The sequence below is a fragment of the Urocampus carinirostris genome, chromosome 8, assembly GCF_059441175.1.
Source record: "Urocampus carinirostris isolate Australia breed hairy pipefish chromosome 8, RoL_Ucar_1.0, whole genome shotgun sequence".
Classification (NCBI taxonomy): domain Eukaryota; kingdom Metazoa; phylum Chordata; class Actinopteri; order Syngnathiformes; family Syngnathidae; genus Urocampus; species Urocampus carinirostris.
This window is the reverse complement of record NC_142356.1, coordinates 30,287,765-30,307,148: the sequence shown is the minus strand read 5'-3', so window position 1 is coordinate 30,307,148 and position 19,384 is coordinate 30,287,765. Positions and strand designations below refer to the sequence as shown.

Here is a 19,384-nt window from a genome sequence, read left to right as displayed (position 1 = left end):
ATTCTGAGCTTTGGAATGGCGGCCAAAGAGCACAAAGAGGTAATTTGACAACAATCTTGAACAAGCACTTACTGGTAATAATGAACTATCTCAAAGCTTCCTGCCATAGTGAAGTTGTAATTACTAACCTCATTAATGAAAAATGTCTGAAATTTAGCGAGTAAGGTTTATTTTATCACTATTTATGAAGAGTGTCAACATAGACTTCTCCTTCTGACACATACCTTGGCCATTGTGCCAAAAGCAGAGAGGAAAAATGTGTGTTCTAAGCAGCCTTGACAAGAACTTTGCAAGGTAGTAACTAATACATACTAATCTCAGTGAAAACATGAAAAACTTTCATATTCTTTCATTCTGACGCATCCTCTTAAGTATTTATTTTTTAACAAATAATTGTAGTTCAGATTATATTTTCTTTTCATGTGATTCATAATTTTTGTCATAGATATTAAAAAGTCACTTTGTGTTGTGGAAAAGTAACAATGTGTTGTACACTAATTGAACGACAGAATATTTTTCTTTTGTACGGTTGACCATGCAAAAAGTTTGCCAATATATTCTAAAATGTTATGCATGAAATACATTTTTGTTATATCAGTTATAAGTTAAAAAGGTAGCTTTAGTTTACTTACAAGAAATTAAGTTTTAAAGGGACGTTTTGCATTATTTAGATTATTCTAATGTTAATGTTTGGTTGCGTCATTTGAGGAGTCCCTAAAAAGTTGGAAGTAGAATATTTTCTCTATTAAGTATGAATTAAGCATTCACAACTGAGTTCAAAGAACCCTTATAAAAAATTCTAAAATATCTATATTGCTTATAATAATAAGAAAAAATCTATCAGATACAAGTGCATTTTAAATAATCTGAGGCCACGAAACTTGCATATATTTTACATAACTTGAGCTGCATCTGTAGGGACGTTACACAATTGTCGTGTCACGGACCAGGAACAGAGACGGGACCCAATTGCGTTCGTTTTACTCAGCTTTATCTAGAAGGAGGAAAGGGTTTGCACCCACGATCCGGTGATCGTCGGTCACGGGTAGCAGATCGCTGGGAACGCAGAAGTGGCACTTCCGTGTCGAGCGAAGGCATTGTCGAGAGCGAGGAAAAAACAGGTCGATGGCTGGGACGGAGGAGCAAAAACGTAAACGGGTTCAGAAAAGAGGTCAGCAACGGGAATCAGACGGAAAACAGGGCAGGATAGAGTCATAAGTCAAAAGAGCTGGCCTTGTGTGTAGCTAAGGTTCGAAGACGATCTGACGAATGTTAACAGGAAGGCGGGACTTTAAAAAGAGGTCAGCAGCCAATCAGCCTCCGTGGCTGTTGGCGCCAACGGAGCAGACTCAGGTGCCCCGCATCAGTAATCATGACATGTCGACATGTTACACCGATCCCTCTCTCACCTGTATAGGGCTAAGGGGGCTGTGAGGATTACATTTTTGGACTTCTCCAGTGCCTTCAATACCACACAGCCTCTGCTACTGAGTAGGAAACTGACAGAGATGGGAGTTAGCTCACACCTTGTAGAATGGATTACTGACTACCCGACAGGCAGACCCCAGTATGTGAAACAGGGGGGCTGTACATCGGACACTGTGGTTAGCAGCACAGGATCTCCGCAGGGGACCGTGCTCTCTCCGTTCCTATTCACTCTATATACATCGGACTTTAAGTACAACTCTGAGTCCTGCCATGTGCAAAAGTTTGCCGATGACACTGCGATCGTGGGATGTATCAGAAATGGGCAGGAGGAGGAGTACAGGAAATTGATTCAGGACTTTGTCCGATGGAGCGACGCAAACCACCTGCACCTGAACACCACCAAGACCAGGGAGATGGTGGTGGACTTCAGGAGAACCAGAACTTACCCGGTTCCTGTAACCATCAAAGGAGAATGTGTAGAATTTGTCCAGACCTACAAATACCTGGGTGTGCAGCTGGACAACAAACTGGACTGGACTGCCAACACAGAAGCTCTATGTAGGAAAGGGCAAAGCCGACTTTACTTCCTCAGAAGGCTGGCCTCCTTCAAAATCTGCAAAAAGCTCCTGAAAATATTCTATGAGACAGTTGTGGCAAGCGCCCTCTTCTATGCCACAGCGTGTTGGGGAGGCAGCGTCAAGAAGAAGGATGCCTCTCGTTTCAATAAACTGGCTAGGAAAGCGAACTCTGTTGAGGGCAAAGAGCTGGACAGCCTAACAACAGTATCTGATAGACGGGCACTGGAAAAGCTGCGGTCAATCATGGACAATTCATCGCATCCACTACACAGCATTATCTCCAGACAGAAGAGCAGTTTCAGCGACAGACTGCTGTCATTGTCTTGTACTACAGACAGACTGAAGAGATATTTTCTTCCTCATGCCATGAGGCTCTTTAACTCTACCCGGCAGAGTAAAAGCCCACAGTAAATCTTATTGCAATATGTATTCTGTGTAGCACTATTTAGTTATTCTATATAACACGCTACAGTGGGCATTTGCACGTCACACTGGGTATTTGTATATTGTATTCGTTTTCCTTTATTATTGTATTGTTCTCAGCTCAGGGATGCTGCTGGAAATGTGAATTTCTCTTCGGGGATGAATAAAGTATCTATCTATCTATCTATCTATCTATCTATCTATCTATCTATCTATCTATCTATCTATCTATCTATCTATCTATCTATCTATCTATCTATCTATCTATCTATCTATCTATCTATCTATCTATCTATCTATCTATCTATCTATCTATCTATCTATCTATCTATCTATCTATCTTGCTGTTAGAAAAAAACAAAAAACCTGAGCAAAAACAAGGAAAGAAAAAATGATGCATCTTGGTCACTTTGAGTCTTTGTAGTTCCTATTTTGCCTTGTGCTTTTTAGTGGTTGTTTTCGAATTGACCTACACAATACAGTGACATCTCGTGGTCAATTATTACACACTGTCCCTTTAAGCAGCCTTGACAGGAACATGATAACTTATAATTATTATATAAATGTCAAACGCTAATAAGTAATAAACAGAGTAACACAGTGGAAAACTTTGAATAGTTAATGTTGTAGTTGTGATTCATATGTTTTACTCATAGACATTTAAAAAATGTTGTGCAGGACTATATAAGCATAGGACATATCAAATGAAACTTGAACCAATCAGGCAGGACCTTTTTCTTTTGAACTGTTGACAATGCAAATAGTCTCATCTCATCTCATCTCATCAGCTACACCGCTTATCCTCATTAGGCTCGTGGGGGGGCTGGAGCCCATCCCAGCCGTCTCCGGGCAGTGGGCAGGGGACACCCTGAACTGGTTGCCAGCCAATCGCAGGGCACACAGGGACAGACAACTCATTCGCTCATTCACACCTAGGGACAATTTGGACCGGCCAATTCACCTGAAATGCATGTTTTTGGAACATGGGAGGAAACTGGAGTGCAAGCACGGGGAGAACATACAAACTCCGCACAGGAAGTCTGGAGCTGGATTTGAACCCACGACAGGTTCCCATGACATGAACTGTGCCGCACAAGCGCTAACCACTGCGCCGCCGTGCTGCCCCATGCAAATAGTCTTCAAATAAAATTTCCAATACTATGTATGAAGGACATTTTTGTTATAACAGATTTATATGCTGTATATGAAAATGGGTATTCATATCTTGATATTAGATTTGTTTGGAAATTTTGTGCCGCTCAATGTTATTGAACTATTTTTCATGACAGTGTTGTTACGATGCACTATTTGTCATGTCAAGTCATGTTTTTTTGTATAGGCCTTAATCATTAATAGACTCAAAGGGCTGCACAGACCACAGATTATTGCAAACCACAGACTATTTTTACACCATCACCTGATCTAAAACCTACATGAGGGCAAATAATACACAGAGTCCTGTGTTTTGTCAAGTCCTTGCATGATTTTGTATACTACCAACAGAACCTTGAAATCACATCTTAAGCTAACAGGGAGCCAATGCAGGTTAGCTAAAATCGGGTTAATGTAATCAAACTTTCTTGTCTTGGTTAAAAGCCTCGCTGCAGCATTTTGTATCAGCTGAAGGCTTTTGATTTTGGACTTCGGGAGACCGGAGAGTAGTGCATTATAGTAACCGACTATTATTACACCATCCCCTGATCTAAAACCTACATGAGGGCAAGGAAAAACTAAAAAAACCTCAACATGAGGAAAATGAAGAAACCTTGAGAAGGCACCATGCATGAGGTAATCCCCCTTCCATGATGACCAGGCTGCAATGGATGTTGCAATAACAAATAATACACAGATATTGTCAACATAAAATATAGGTTATTCATATGCTATACAATAGATGTGTTTTTAAGCCCAGATCTAAACAGTTCCACTGAGGTTTGCAGATCGAACCTCAGAGGGAAGAGCATTCCACAGCACCGGGGTCCGAATGGAGAACGCTTTTAAACCTGCGGATCCCTTCTTGGTTTTTGGGATCACTAGTAGACCAGCATTTTCAGAGCGAAGGCTCAGGACCGGAACATAGGGGGAAATTAAATCTGAGAGAAATAAGGAAGAAGTCCATGCAGGATTTCGTATACTACTAACAGAACCTTAAAATCACATCTTAAGCTAACAGGGAGTCAATGCGGGTTAGCTAAAATCGAGGTAATGTGATCAAACTTTCTTGTCTTAGTTAAAAGCCTCGCTGCAGCATTTTGTACCAGCAGAAGGCTCGTGATTTTGGACTTCGGGAGACCAGAGAGTAGTGCAATACAGTAATCGAGACGGGAGGTAACAAACACGTAAATTATAATCTTCGCATCCGACTGAGACAGCATAGGGGGAATTTTAGCAATGTTGCGAAGATGGAAAAAATATGTTCTAGTAATATTCTTAACTTGTGTTTGTAAGGACAGATTGGGGTCAAATATGACACCTAAACTGCGATTGCCTGGCAAACAATTCAGGGTGTCCCCTGCCCACTGCCTGATGACTGCTGGGATGGGCTCCAGCACCCCCGCGACCCTACTGAGGATAAGCGGTGGAGCTAATGAGATGAGATGAGATGACACCTAAATTTTACTGAGTCACTCTGGGTGATATTACATTTGTCAATATTCAGCAGTTTTTGAGAACAAGTTATGGCATTTAGATTTCGGTCTTTTCAGAGTTAAGGCGCAAGAAGAGTGACATCCATTTTTTAATCTCAGTGAGGCAGGCCTCCAAATTTTCACAGTTTACTGTGGCAGATTCCTCCATCGCAAGATATAGTAGAGGTAGGATCTGAACCATAAAAGGACGGTTCCTGAGAGACCAATCCATTTTTCCAACCGTTCTAGTAAGATATTATGGTCCACAGTGTCAAAGGCAGCACTAAGGTCCAGCAGCAGCAAGAGTGATGAAGCGCCGGAGTCCATTGCCAGTAGATCATTGGTTACCTTAATCAGAGCTGTCTCAGTAGAGTGGTTAGCCCTGAAGCCTGATTGCATAGATTTAAAAAGATTGTTCTCAGATATAAAATCATTCGACTGCTGTGCCACAATTTTTTCAAGTACTTTAGAAAGAAACGGTAGGTGTGACACAGGTCTATAATTACATAAGCTTTCTGAATCATGGTTGGGTTGTTTCAGTGTAGGTTTAATAACAGCAGATTTAAAATCCGCTGGAACTGCACCTGAGGAGAGATATATGTTTATAATATAATAATAATAATAATAATAATTTCCTTTGTATTGTCATTCTTTGAAACAATGTACACAGAACGAAATGTCGATACACCTGACCCGTTGTAGCGAGTCGATGCAGCCGCAGCCAACAGAGGGCGCCGCCATTATACCAATTAGGTATGTCTCGGCCGAGGCGCGAACCAGCGACCTCCCAGTCTCAAAGCGGGCACACTACCATCTAGGCTACTGAGCTGGTATTTGCCTTGTTAGCGATGCTACAGTGCCGAAAAGGATTTCGGGGTTATTCTTTTGTGCCCCAATCACCTTCGAAAAATAGGCTGATTTTGCAGAGGCAAGGGCTGCTTTATACTTTAACAAGCTGCCACACCAGGTTTGACGGAAAACCTCAAGCTTGGTAGCAAGCCATTTTCTTTCAGATTGCGCTATTGTTCTGAATCTGATGCACTCACAACTTAGGCCAGTCTCCAAGCACTACCTTGTATTTTGCCCATTTATCCCAAGTCTTTATTACATGTTTAATCTGGCGGAAAACAATGTTCAATTGTAATCTTAATAAATCTAAAAATGTAGCTTTAGTTTACTTAAGAGGAATAAAGTCCAGCTATTTTGTTAAAGCATAATAAAAAAAGAACATTTGATTTAAAAAAAGGACCATACAACATTCGCTTCAGATTTTCCGAGTCTAGAGATAACTCTAAGGGAACAGAGTCGTTTCTTATGTCACATAATTAATTGAATTGGAAGCCATGAACGGTGACAAACTACAGTTTACTGAGAAAGTTCAAACCTGACAGGTATCAATAACATCCAGACAAACAACTTTGTATCAAACACAATAAACCCAGAGGGCCTTTCTTGAGTACTGGAAGAACAGAAACTTAAAAATTACACTCGTGTAATTACATTCTGTGTGTAGAACTCAGTACTTAAATATTGTACATGAAAAAATGTCTTCTGAAAAACAAGATCAGATCTAGGAAACATTCAAAACAACCGACTATGACACATCATTATATCATCTGCCAGGACTGCTCTAATTTCAAATAACGTATCGTTGCTCATCAGGTTCCGTGCTATCAGCGATAGAACAAAAAGCTCTTTTACTACACACCAAGAAATGCAATTACCGGTACTGCAACCTGTTTGACCTAACACGAGTATTCCAATAACCCAACATAACAACGTTGGACTCAAGCTTTTATGGTACCTAAATTAAACCAAAAAATGTCATATAATAGCCTCATGAAACATTTGAGGCAAATGTGGTGCTTAACTGGGAAACTTAATGACACATATTTGCAGGCTAATTGCAAAAACAAAAACTCAACTTTGATAGTATATTGACTTGTGTATTGGTCATAAAAACTGAATTATCAAGGAACATTAATTTCCAATATTTTTGTAGAGGAAATGCTGTGTAAAAGTACCCTTTTTCTGGAATAATAGCCAAAAAGCGCATTTAAACATAATTGCAAAATGGCTGCCCTTGAAAAGTTGTAAAACAAAACTTTGGTTCTTTTCTTCATATTCCACAAACATAACCAGGAATCAAACCCTGTCGCAGTGGTGAGTGGCCTGCTGGACCACCATAGGTACAAATGACATACAAAAAAGGCATTAGAACACACTATTTTTGGTCACGGTGGTAGTAATTTATACAGTGCACTTTTTCTGCATTCAGATAGGTTAAACAGTTTATTCACTTCTTCACCTGTGTGCAAATAATGTCCCGATTTAATATGTATACGTATGTAAAAGAGCTTGTATAGTATTTTGTTAAAAGACTCTCCATTTTCTGTTTCTGTCTTTTGCAATGTTATTCACTTACGGGTGAAGAAGTAGAGAGACTGTTTAACCTATCAGAATGCGCTATGCAAATCGATGTTTTTGGCACTGTGAGTAAAAGTAGAGTGATAATGGGAAAAGGTCCAAAACCTTTCCATAGTCATCTGTACCACTAATGGCCTAGTGTTAAAGTGTTGGCGTCCTCTCCCCCACAGCCCAAGTTTGAATCCTGGAGCATGAAATGTATTGCAATGAGCCAGCAATTATTATCATTTACAAAATAAAACCTCATGTGCATTTCCAATATTATCCACAAATTTCTGCCGTATATAAGCCGCACTTTCGAATTTTGGGCCAATTTGGGGTTTTAGGTGATCCTCATAGTCCGGAAAATATGGTACATTAATTACAGCTGCCAGTAGTGTAGGACAAAATGATTGAGATGGATGGGAAAATATGCTTATATGTAACAAAAGTATAAAACCGTGTTTGGCATTTCACAAATCCTTATCTTAAAGGTGAAGGTAAATCTGTCTGCAAGGTTTACTCCTGCGCGCTGCCCGTCACCAGAAGCAAGTTGCACGCCATGAATTGCACGTTCAGCACGTTGCCTGTGTTCCCTGAATACACGCCTACTAGCTCTGCGGACGAGCCGTCGGGCGGTGCTGAACTGTGGGCGTTGCGTACGTCCCACACCCGCACCGAGTTGTCCGTGGACGAGGACGCCACCAGGCTGCTGTCGGGGCTGAAAGACAATCCGGTGACGCTATCGCCGTGGCCCCGCATGTCCTTGAAGAGCGCTCCTGAGGCCAAGTCCCACAGCTTGACACGCTGGTCTTCGCCGCCAGATGCCAGGTACTTCCCATTTGGCGAAAAGGCAAGCGCCAGTACGGGGCCTCGGTGGCCGGTAAAAAGGCGCACCGAAGCCCCCTGTTGGGTGCTCCACAGTCGAACAGTCTTATCACTGGAGCCGGTGGCCAGGTAGTTGGAGTTGGGGTGGAACTTGACGCAGTCCACGTCGGCCAAATGCCCGGCATAGACGCGAAGGGGGTACGTGCGTGAGAAGTTCCAGAGGCGGGCGGTGCGATCGTGCGAGCCGCTGGCAAAGTATAAGCTGCACGGGCTCACGTCCACGTCCCACACCGGGTAGGCATGGCCCTGGTAGAGTGCCGTGTTGGTGAAGCTGCCCAGGTCCCAGTAGCGCACGCTGGTGTCCTCAGAGCAGGACAGAAGGCCAGAGCTATCCGTCAGGAAAGCCGTCCGGAAGACTGGCCCGCTATGGCCACGCAAAGTTTTGATCTCGCTGCCTGACGCGTCCTCCTCGTCTGTCTTGGAAACACAACGAAAAAGTCAAAACAGCATTAGTTTTGACTGTGCTGTACTAAAGACCAACGGAGGGCAGCAATAGAGTGACATCATGCTCATCATTTATAGTGTAGCATGAAAAGAGTGAAAGAAAGAAAAGACTTGCTTCAAGTAGAGTCCAAACGCCAACCAAAATCCCCAAAGAGTTTAAAAAAAAAGAAGAGTTTAACTGAACAGATCTATGAATTGCACATACATCAAGAATGAGCCGACTGAGGCTGCAATCATGACTTCAAGCCAGGAGATGGCGGCAGTGACTAAAACTAAATTCCATATACCATACAGCTCCTTTTATATAAACGATCCCAAAATTACATTCGGAAGCATTCTTTAATAGATTAAATGTATGTTTTAAATCTAACAGAACCTTAATTGAAAATAATAAACTCTATACGGTTCTCGATAGCAGAGTTTCTCAACTGGTGGGCCAAAAAGGAGAGCGGAGAGCCATTTTCTGTAACTGATTGGCATGAAGGGCTGCCATTTTGAGACACATTTCTAAAATAAAAACTTAAGTTGTTCTATGATATTATCAGGTTGTAATACACATTTGATGTACATTGAAGCAGTATTACACAATAACATACCAATAGCATATCAAAATTATTCACCATATACACAAAGTTTTACTAAAAAAATGAATTGAGAAAAAAAAACTGAATGATTTGGAAGAAATACAATTTAAAAAGATTTATCCGTTCAACCTACACTTAAACGTATTATCTGTTTTTAATTGGTATTTCTTTATGATTACCTTACTCTTCATTTCATGACTATTTTACTATTTACAAATACTTTTTGTGAGTGTGTTTGGGCGGGTTGGGCTTTTGGGGGGGAATTTCAACTAACTATTTTAATTGGAAAAAAAACAAAGGGAAAGAACACTGCTACTCTAGAGCCATATTCCTGCCTGTTTCCCTTGTTTCCCTTCTCCAACACTGCTGCAGCTCATCAGCAAGCTCTGTTGAAGTCAGATATAAAATTAGCAGCGTTGGAGGAAAGCTACTTTGTCAAAAAGACTCTCGAAGAAGAGAGATCCCCCAGATTAAGGATCATGAGTTACTGCAGGTCTTAAAACGACAAGCAAAAAGCAGGCCTTGGCTTGCAGTACTCACTTCCTCCTCTAGCACATCGCAGGCCAGCCTCACGCGCGACACATCAGTGATGTGCGGTTTGGCCTTCAGTTTCCGTGCGCGGAGGCTCCACAGCTTGACGGCGGAGTTGTCGAAGCCTGCGGCAAGCAGGCGGCTGTCTGGCGACACCTCAGCCGTGTTGAGCAACTGCTCCGTGTGTTGGAAAGCGTAGAAGCAGACGGTGGTGAGCGAGGGAGGGCCCTCGCGGACTTTCTTGATGCAGTCTCGGAGCGCTTCTAGGGCCGCCTCGTTTTGTGGCGGGCCGGCAGAGAGCTGATCCGCTGCCTCGCCGCCATCTTTTCCGCCGTCCGATTCTGCCCAAGTAGAATTGGGGGCACCGGTTGGAGGGGCGGTGCCGGCCACTGCTCCGTAAAGTTGGTAGTCTGTTCGCCTGGAGGCACTCACCTGTAGGAAACAGTTATGCGCATTGAGACCATATTCCTTTTAGTGTGCATGCTAGCTGTTAGATGGATAAGGATCAATCATAGAATCTTAAGTCAGCTGCTTAATTAGCAAAATGATAGCTACCAATCAGCACTTGGGTCAAAGGTTAAATTTTTGTACACAGGGCAAAACTACGATCAGAAAATAGGTGGATGATTCCAGCATCTGTCTGATATGTAAATCAGGTTGTTCGAGGGTAGGCGCTTGATTTGGGACGTCCGACTTCAAAATGTAACTTTAAAGCAGATATAAAGTTACTAGCATCTTGACAAAGCACAGTGCAGCATTTTTGTATTAACTTCCACAAGAAGAATCAAGGTGACAGTTTCACTGAGAACACCGCGGAGGATTACGGTACAGTTACAATTATAAACAATATACCCCGCTCTACACATTAATTTAAAAGAACTGTATGGAACTGCCGCCATCTCCTGGCTTATGTCATCATTGCAGCCTTTGTCAGCTTGTTTAAGATGCATGTGCAAGCACTTGCATTTCTTAGATGCGCTCAAATAAACTCTTCATTTTTTATCTTTCTTGGTGTTTGGATTGGCGTTTGTACTCCTTGACTGATATGTTGGGAGTCGTTAGGTGACCAAACCCCCCAATTCCAACCCCTAATGCCGAGCACCAAGCAGGGAGGCAATGAGTACCAATGTTGTAAGTCTTAGGTATGACCCGGCCGAGGCTTGAACCAGCAACCTCCCAGGCTCGGAGCGGGCGCCCTACCCCCAAGGCCACCGAGCTGTTTTATTACCCAACCATAATCATGGTTATTAAATCATCAGAATGCCATATCAGCTCAGGCCTATGACAACACATATTTACAAATAATCATAATAAACAATATTTTAGACTCAAACACAAATCTTTACCAGACACGACAACTACAGATGGGAAACTTTTCATGAAACCTGATGACTGTGTTTGTGATAACCGCAAGAAATGTGATGTCACAATGATATGCGCAAATACCTCAATTGAGTGGCAGTAAACCAAAAGTGTGCTCATACAGGGAAATCTTAAGATCATAAGTCGTCGCCTACCAGTGTCCGGAAACCTCTCACTTTTGAGTAATGTCTTAAAAAAACAGGGAAAAAAAACCTCCCAAACTTACCTCCAGCTGCAAGTGGGTGCCAAGAACTCTGCAAATGGCGCTGTTGTCTTCGCTCTGTAGGTAGCGTAGCAGGTAGCCATGGGCACCCTCGCTAAGGCGCACCACGTACTTGTGCTGCAAGAAGGCGCTGAGCCGCGGGCTAGCCGCCACATCCTGAGTGCTGAGGACGTGGCGCAGTTGCTCCACGGTGGCACGCTGCTCTCCGTCTTGCAGAAAGGCGGCATGGAAACGGGCGTAGAATCCGTCCACCGCAGACTTCAGGCCACAACGCACCATGTCCAGGTGCAGGTAGACGAAAAGCGGGTAGAGGACAGCGCTAACTTCCTTAGCCCACGAGATGTTAGCTTCTGAGACATCAGACAAATATGAAATACAAATTAGTGGGCAAACTCATAAACTCATTAATAACTGAAATTAACCAAACTATTGATTATTTTGTCAAATAGTTGTATTGTATTGTACAAAAAAAAAACTTAAGTCGGTAAGGCTTCAAAAAAACATTTGACGCTTTAACATGACTTGATCTTGAAGATATAATGCATAAAAAACAAGCTCTATTATGTCGGTATTTTATTTTATTTTATTTTTTTAACTTTTCATTTCTCACACACAATTTGACAGAGGGTTGAGTCACCCATCATACAGCAACATTTACGTCGGTATCTTCATAGATTTAAGGAAAGCTTTTGAAACCCAAAATAAAAATCACAATATACTAAATCAAAAGTTACAGCAATATGAAATACATAAAATAGCTCATCACTGGGTAAAATCAAATCTCCCAGACAGATTTCAATACAAACAGACTGCAACAACTGTTCAAAACCATTAGCTGTGGAGTCCCTCAGGGGTTTGTGTTAAGACCTTTCTTGTTTTTATTGTATTTAAATGAATTGAAATGAAAATATATTCTATTTGCTGACGACCCCACAATGTTAGGCTTGGGTACAAATTTACAGACATTCCGGATGGAAAAAAATGTACAACTTAAAGTCAAGGAATGGTTTTATAAAAACAAACTATCATTAAACGTATCAAGAACAAAGGTTATGCTTTTTGAGAAACAAAAAAAATGTTCAAATAGCAGAAGTTAAATAGTTTAAGTTTCTCTGAGTGATTATTAGCCATGATATTATCTGGATACCCTTTACAAATAGTATACAATACAAATTAGCACATTGCATTAATGAATAGATGCAGAAGCATATTTCACCTGAAAACACTTCATATAATGTACAGTTCATTAGTTTTGCCTTTTTTAAGTTTTTGTACAGAGATTTTAGGAAATGAGTATAAGAGCAATTAGAAAAGCTTATTCCATTAAAGTAGAAAGCTATTAGGATTGTGGATTCCGCTGGGTATCAAGAACATAAAAACATTATTTTGTTAATTAGTGGTTGATGTAGTTTCTTTCCTGTTTTGCCCAAATACAAAGCGACATAAAAACATCAAAATAAAACTCATCCAATTGTGTCAATTTCGGGTCATTCAAGAATTCATCAAATGTGGCAATAATTTGTGCAAACCATTCAGTAAACATATGAAATGCAGAGGGACAGGAATTCATGACAACCAACCTGACAAGAAGTTGCGAAGCCTGGTATACTGCGAATCATATTGCTGGGGGTCGCACTGACAGGGCGCTGCAGACACAACGTTGGCACATCCAGACTCGCTCTGGACTGTATACACACAAGCAAGAATATGCACAAATGAAAACACTCCCGCAAATTGTAACATTTTTAAAGGAAAAAAAAAATGTTGTGCATACATAAGCCGCACCTGACTATAAGCCGCATGTGCCCAGATTGTAAAATTAGATATTTACAAAGATAGATGGTACATAGAAAGAGTTTTGATAATATACAGTACCATAACTCCTTAACGTTAAGACGGCCAGCCGGTGAGCTACCAGACTTTTGATAAATAAATACGTGTCTGTACGATGTCCACAGTCACTGAAATAAGTCATATCATTAGAAAGCTTAAAATCTTGAGATTCAAGATATAATGACCATTTTAAAACATACTCATCAAAGAAACAACACAATCAGTCTGAAACAAGATAGCCGAAAACTATAAGGCCGGCGTAACTCAAAAGTACCTCTCCTAACCAGACTTCAATTTCTTTGAATGTCCGCGAAAATGGCTTGGTAACATCAAAGACAATCCATAGAATCCAACCGTTTAAAATATTGACGCCAAAACACAAGATAATGGTGACATATAAATAGGAATCCGCCCTAAACCTTTCTGCTTCTTTGGATGTTGCTTCTTGTAATGCGTTCGTTACGCCAGATTATTACCGTTTAGAAACAAACAGAATCGTAAAATTATTTCTAATATGGTAGTTAGTGCTCCCTTTCGATTGACATCTTTTCCATGATGAGGGACTTCTTTTGCTTGTCTTATTCATGCACAAAGCAGGAAATTACATTGAAAGTGCATCTTCCTCGACACATTGAATTCACCGTTCTCACTCTTACCTTTACTGCTCGGCCGCCCCTGGCAACCATTAGAAAAATTAATAAATTAGTAGCATCATTGCATAAGCCTGAGGGTTGAAAGCTTGCTAAAAAAAAGTCATGGCTTATAGTCCGAATTTTAAATTCCAGAGTACAAAACGCACATGATTAAAAGCCGTATGCTCAAGTGCAAAACTCAATTTTGTCTTTGTACAAGCCGCAACAGAATTTAATCCGGAGGCATGAACAACCACCAAAATGAACCAATTTGCGTCTATTTCATACATTTTAAGCCAACCGCGTGGGGAAATTGACATCTTTGGCTGCAGAACTCCAACGGACGTTTTTCAGCTACGTCTTTTTCAGTTCTGAGTTTTTTACATCATGGAACGATTCCAAATGGCGCTTACAAAGACAAGCACATATTTAGTACTTCGCAAAAAAAAAAAATTGTGTGAATGAGGGCTGCATCATGTAAAATGTAAGCCCTATATTTCTAGACGACAGCGCCAGGACAACCATACATTGGAGCGCAGTGCCAGATTGCAACACAGACGTGTCTTTTTGAGTTGTAATTGTCGTTTGACACAGTAATGGACCAAATTGCATTCGCTTGTTATCATTCTTCGAAGATGAAAGGAAACTTTGGTGACCTGACATTGATGCCGATGATAAGGAAAGAGAAGTGTAGCGTTTTTGATACATTCCACTAGTGTTCAATTTTGATGGCTACATTTGTGTGTGAAAAGTGGAAATATCGTGAGTACGTAGTAAATATTAATAATGAAGTACTTTCAAGCCTCCAGTTTTGCTCCTGTAATGCATTTTATGAATAATGTTGGCAAAAACATGAATTAATTTCTCTCGAAATGTTTTATAAATGTTTCCAAACATCAACGCAGTATTTTGTATTTAAATCACATGTGTTGCAAAAAAGAGCATCTTGCCGTTTACCTCCCTACGGAAAATAAAAGAATAAGCCGCACTGTATTTAAGGCCGCAGTGTATAAAATGTGGCAAAAAATTAGCAGCTTGTAGTCCAGAATTTACGGTACAGTGGAACCTCAGTTTTCGAACGCCTCTCAGTTCGGACCAATCGGTGTTCGACCAACAATTTCGAGAAATTCTTGCTTCGCTGTTCGGTCAAATAATCGGAGTTCGAACGGCGTACGGGTGTTTTAGCCCCTAATTATGCCTCCGAAGAAGGTTGGTGCAAGCAGGACAGGTGAAAAAAAAAACAAGTTGTTCGTCCAACTATTGCCTTTAAGAAAGACATAATAGCTAAATATGAAAGAGGTGTACGAATTTCCGATCTTGCTAGTGAATACAGCATGCCTAAATCTACTATCAGTACGATAGTAAAGAACAAGGAGGTTGTGAAATCGAGTGATGCGGCTAAGGAAGATAGTGCTATAAGCAAGCAACTGCCGCAAGGTTTGGAAGAGGTTGAAAAACTTTTGAGGATTTTTATCTCCCCATCGTCCACCACAAAGGTAAGAAATCCTATTCATAATCCTTTTTTCATTTTTACACGTTCATGTTAGCATAATCTTTTGTACGGAAGATTACGCTAACGCGAACGTACGATTAGCCTGAGTTAGCTTCATGTTTACGTTCATAATAATAATAATAATTTCCTTGTATTGTCATTCTGTGTAACAATGTACACAGAACGAAATGTCGATTGCACCTGACCCGTTGTAGCGAGCCGATGCAGCCAACAGAGGGCGCCGCCGACCACTTTTTAAGTCTTAGGAATGACTCGGCCGGGGCGCGAACCTTCATGTTAAACAGTCAGGGTGTTGGAACGGATTAAAACGATTTTGCATTACTTTTAATGGGAAAATGATTTTCTGTGATCGACCAAATCGGTTTTCGAACAGGGTTCTGGAACGGATTATGGTCGAGAACCGAGGTACCACTGTACTTCTTTTTTTTTATTGGATGTCTTACATAAAGACCACATTTATCTTAATTGATTTTGGAACCCTATTTTCTCCCCACAGTTTGGATTTAGTTTATTTAACTGACCCGTGAGGCTGGCAGCCATCTCCTCAGCTGTCTGGAAGAGTTTTGTGGGTTTCAGGGTGCCATCAGCGGAGTCCACATACTGCCTGCGCTTGAGGTACTGAGCCACGGCATACTGGATCTGTTCCGTGCGGACCCGCTTCATGACCTGCCAAAACCACAGTTGACACTTAGGATCAAGGAAAAAGGAAGTGAACAATAGCACTTTAGTTCACTCCTAGATTGGTTATCCATCCATCAATGATTCTTTAGGAACAGTCTGACTGTGTTTTCATTTAATTTACATTTTTCATCACACATGCGACACAAAATAGGCAGATTGTGTAGTCATTGCCTGGAATATTCATGTTAGTCATGTATAGGTGCATGGAAATATTATTAAGGTAAACAAAACTCCAGGTAGCAAAGTAACCTCAGAACATAACATTTAAATCATCATAAAAAAGGATGTCACAAAATGTTTTGCGCCTTAACCCAGACAAAAATTGAGATGTTGACTGTTGGTCCAATTAATTTTTGTGACTTGTTGTCGAATACTGCTCTTAACCTTATTCTTCTTTTTCCTCGCCTGATCTAGGCGTTGGTTAGCATACACGGTCGTACGACTGTGCACAGTAAATGATAGTTATACCCAACTGATATGTGGCAACACCTGACATCCAAACCCCCAAATCCAACCCCTGATGCCGAGCACCAAGCAGGGAGGCAATGGGTACTAATGTTGTAAGTCTTTGGTATGACTCGGCCGAGGCTCAAACCAGGGAAACCTCACAGTCTCGGGGCGGGCACCCTAACCCACAGCCAACTAGCTGGTAAATACTGCTCTTAACCTTGACAAATGTATAATAAACCAAAGTGACTCGGCCAGAAATCTAGGTGTCAGATTTAATCCTAATCTGTCCTTTTGCTTCAATAGCTTTTTTCCAACTTCGTAATATTGCGAAAATTCTCTCAATTGCTGTCAAAATCGAATTATAATTGATGCGTTTTTACTTTTTGGTTCTATTACTGTAATGTATTGCTCTCTGGTCTCCTGATGTCTAGCATGAAAAGTTTGCAGTTGTTAAAAATGTGACAGCAAGACTTTTGATTACCACGAGAAAGTTTGATCATATCACCCCAATTTGAGCTGACTTGCACTGGCTCCCTTGTCCTTTCGAGATGTGACTTTAGGGTTCTGTTACCAACTAACATACAAAATTTTGCATGGTCTTGGCCTCTCTTACCTTTTTGATTTTGTCGTAACCTATTTTCTACTCGAAACTTCAGCTCGGAAAATACTGGTCTACTTTTGACGCCAAGAGCCAAGAGGAAACCCGCAGGCTTGAGAGCGTTCTCCATTTGGGCCTTGCAATACAATAAGCTCTGCAACCTCCGGGAAGTATTTAGATCTAGACTTTAGACACGATTATACTGTATTCTAAAGCTCATGATTGATACTGCCCTTATTCTTTTGTTTTCATGTCTTTTCCGACTGTCTGGCTAGTTGCCAAATGAGCGAACCCGGATGAGTAAGCGGACTAGCACCTGGATCTGAGACAAGTTATCATCTGCATTGATTATAATTAATGCGTTTGTTACCTCCTGTCTCGATTACTATAATGCACTACTCTCCGGTCTCCCGAAGTCCAAATTCAAAAGCCTTCAGCTGATACAAAATGCTGCAGCGAGGCTTTTAACCAAGACAACAAAGTTTGATTACATTAACCCGATTTTAGCTAACCTGCATTGGCTCCCTGTTAGCCTAAGATGTGATTTCAAGGTTCTGTTGGTAGTATACAAAATCATGCAAGGACTTGACAAAACACGGGACTCTGTGTATTATTTGCCCTCATGTAGGTTTTAGATCAGGTGATGGTGTAAAAATAGTCTGTGGTTTGCAATAATCTGTGGTCTGTGCAGCCCTTTGAGACTCTTTGTGATTAAGGGATGTACAAATAAACATGACATGACTAGCTGGCTGAAATGAGAAGCTTCATCATTAATGTCTTGGACTTATTGAATACTTTTAATTATTACCTATGCTTATTGATGATATTGATTATATTTGATGTTTTCTTGTCCAAGAAACATCCACTGCAGCCTGGTCATCCTAGAAGGGGTATTACCTCAAGTGGCCCCTTCTCAATATATTTACCTCATGCTGAGGTTTTTGAGTTTTACCTTGCCCACATACAGGTTTCAGATCAGGGGCATGTTGTAATTGTGGCCTGTACAGTTCTTTGAAATGTTTTGGGATAAAGGGCTACACAAAAAAATGTATCTTGATTTGAATACATATAGATGGAAAAACTGGACAATGCATACAGCTGAACACAAATGTCACGAACTTACTACATTCAATTAACCAATAGGTTACCTGGGGAGAAACGAACCTTAGGGGAGTGTTTAATATTTTTAATAAGCAATAAATTGATATTAATAACCGGAGCACATTGGACATAAAACGCACCATTTTGTTATTTCACGCGGCTACCGTTTACAAAGAAAAATGTGAAATAATATAAGACATATAAAGCAGGAACTTAAATGCTGACAAGTTTCCATTAAATGTATTATTACAATAAGCTAATTGCTAACTTTGCTCATCTATTCAAGGGGCCGGACCCAGTCGACCCACTGCTCCTACTTTTAATAAGTTTTAATTGCACCAGTGACAGCCTACTTACTGCATATTCTTTAGTTCTCCTTAGTGATCTGCAACTGGTTAGACAACAAATGCGTTCGAACAAACGAGAACGCTGTGTTTCTTCTTGTGGATTTTATCAGGTCGTTCAGCCTCCAGCTCAGCCTCCATGTTTTTCTTATTTTTCTTGTTTACCGCTTCAAACGTTACAGGAAACGTCAAGCGTCGTTAGCGACATCTTACGATTGGGAGGTGAAGGACAATATGTTCTGAAAACTGTGTATAGCAACCCCCCCAAAAAACACCCTACCTGTATATTCGTTCTCTAAAAACAAAACAACTCACAGAACCGTCATGAATATTTTTAAACATCCTCAAAATAATTGTGTTTTGTTGAATCAACAGATTAAAGAAAAGTAAACAACTGAAACTGGTTTAGGGTTATCATATACGAAATCTTGTGTAGCTTTAATGGAAACTAATTTAGTCTTAATCTTTAATCACTTATCTTTTCATTTACATCTTTGGGGTTTTCATGATGTAATAATAAATAATGTACAATAATGTATAAACAATAATTTGTGTATTGTATAAATATTAAAGTGACAAATTATATTAGAATATATTACAATATTGTCTGATTTTCGATTAAAGTAGTAGCACAACTTTTTGTGTACCCTTTCCACCACTTGATAATGCTTAAAACAATCCATCCATCCATCCATCCATTATCTGCACCGCTTATCCTCAGTAGGGTCGCGGGGTGCT

At 40.7% G+C, this 19,384-nt stretch overlaps 1 protein-coding gene across 1 annotated transcript; it reads right to left on the bottom strand.

Moving 5' to 3' along the window:
• Positions 1–6,402: 6,402 nt before the first annotated feature.
• On the bottom strand, positions 6,403–18,824 carry taf5l (TAF5-like RNA polymerase II, p300/CBP-associated factor (PCAF)-associated factor). Its single transcript, XM_088342308.1, has 6 exons — positions 18,660–18,824; positions 15,994–16,138; positions 13,075–13,179; positions 11,498–11,844; positions 9,919–10,341; positions 6,403–8,767 (listed from the first exon to the last, which is right to left on the bottom strand). Exons 2-6 carry the CDS (start codon positions 16,133–16,135, stop codon positions 7,982–7,984), a joined length of 1,803 nt encoding a protein of 600 aa, XP_088198434.1. The 5' UTR covers positions 16,136–16,138; positions 18,660–18,824; the 3' UTR covers positions 6,403–7,981.
• Positions 18,825–19,384: the final 560 nt, after the last annotated feature.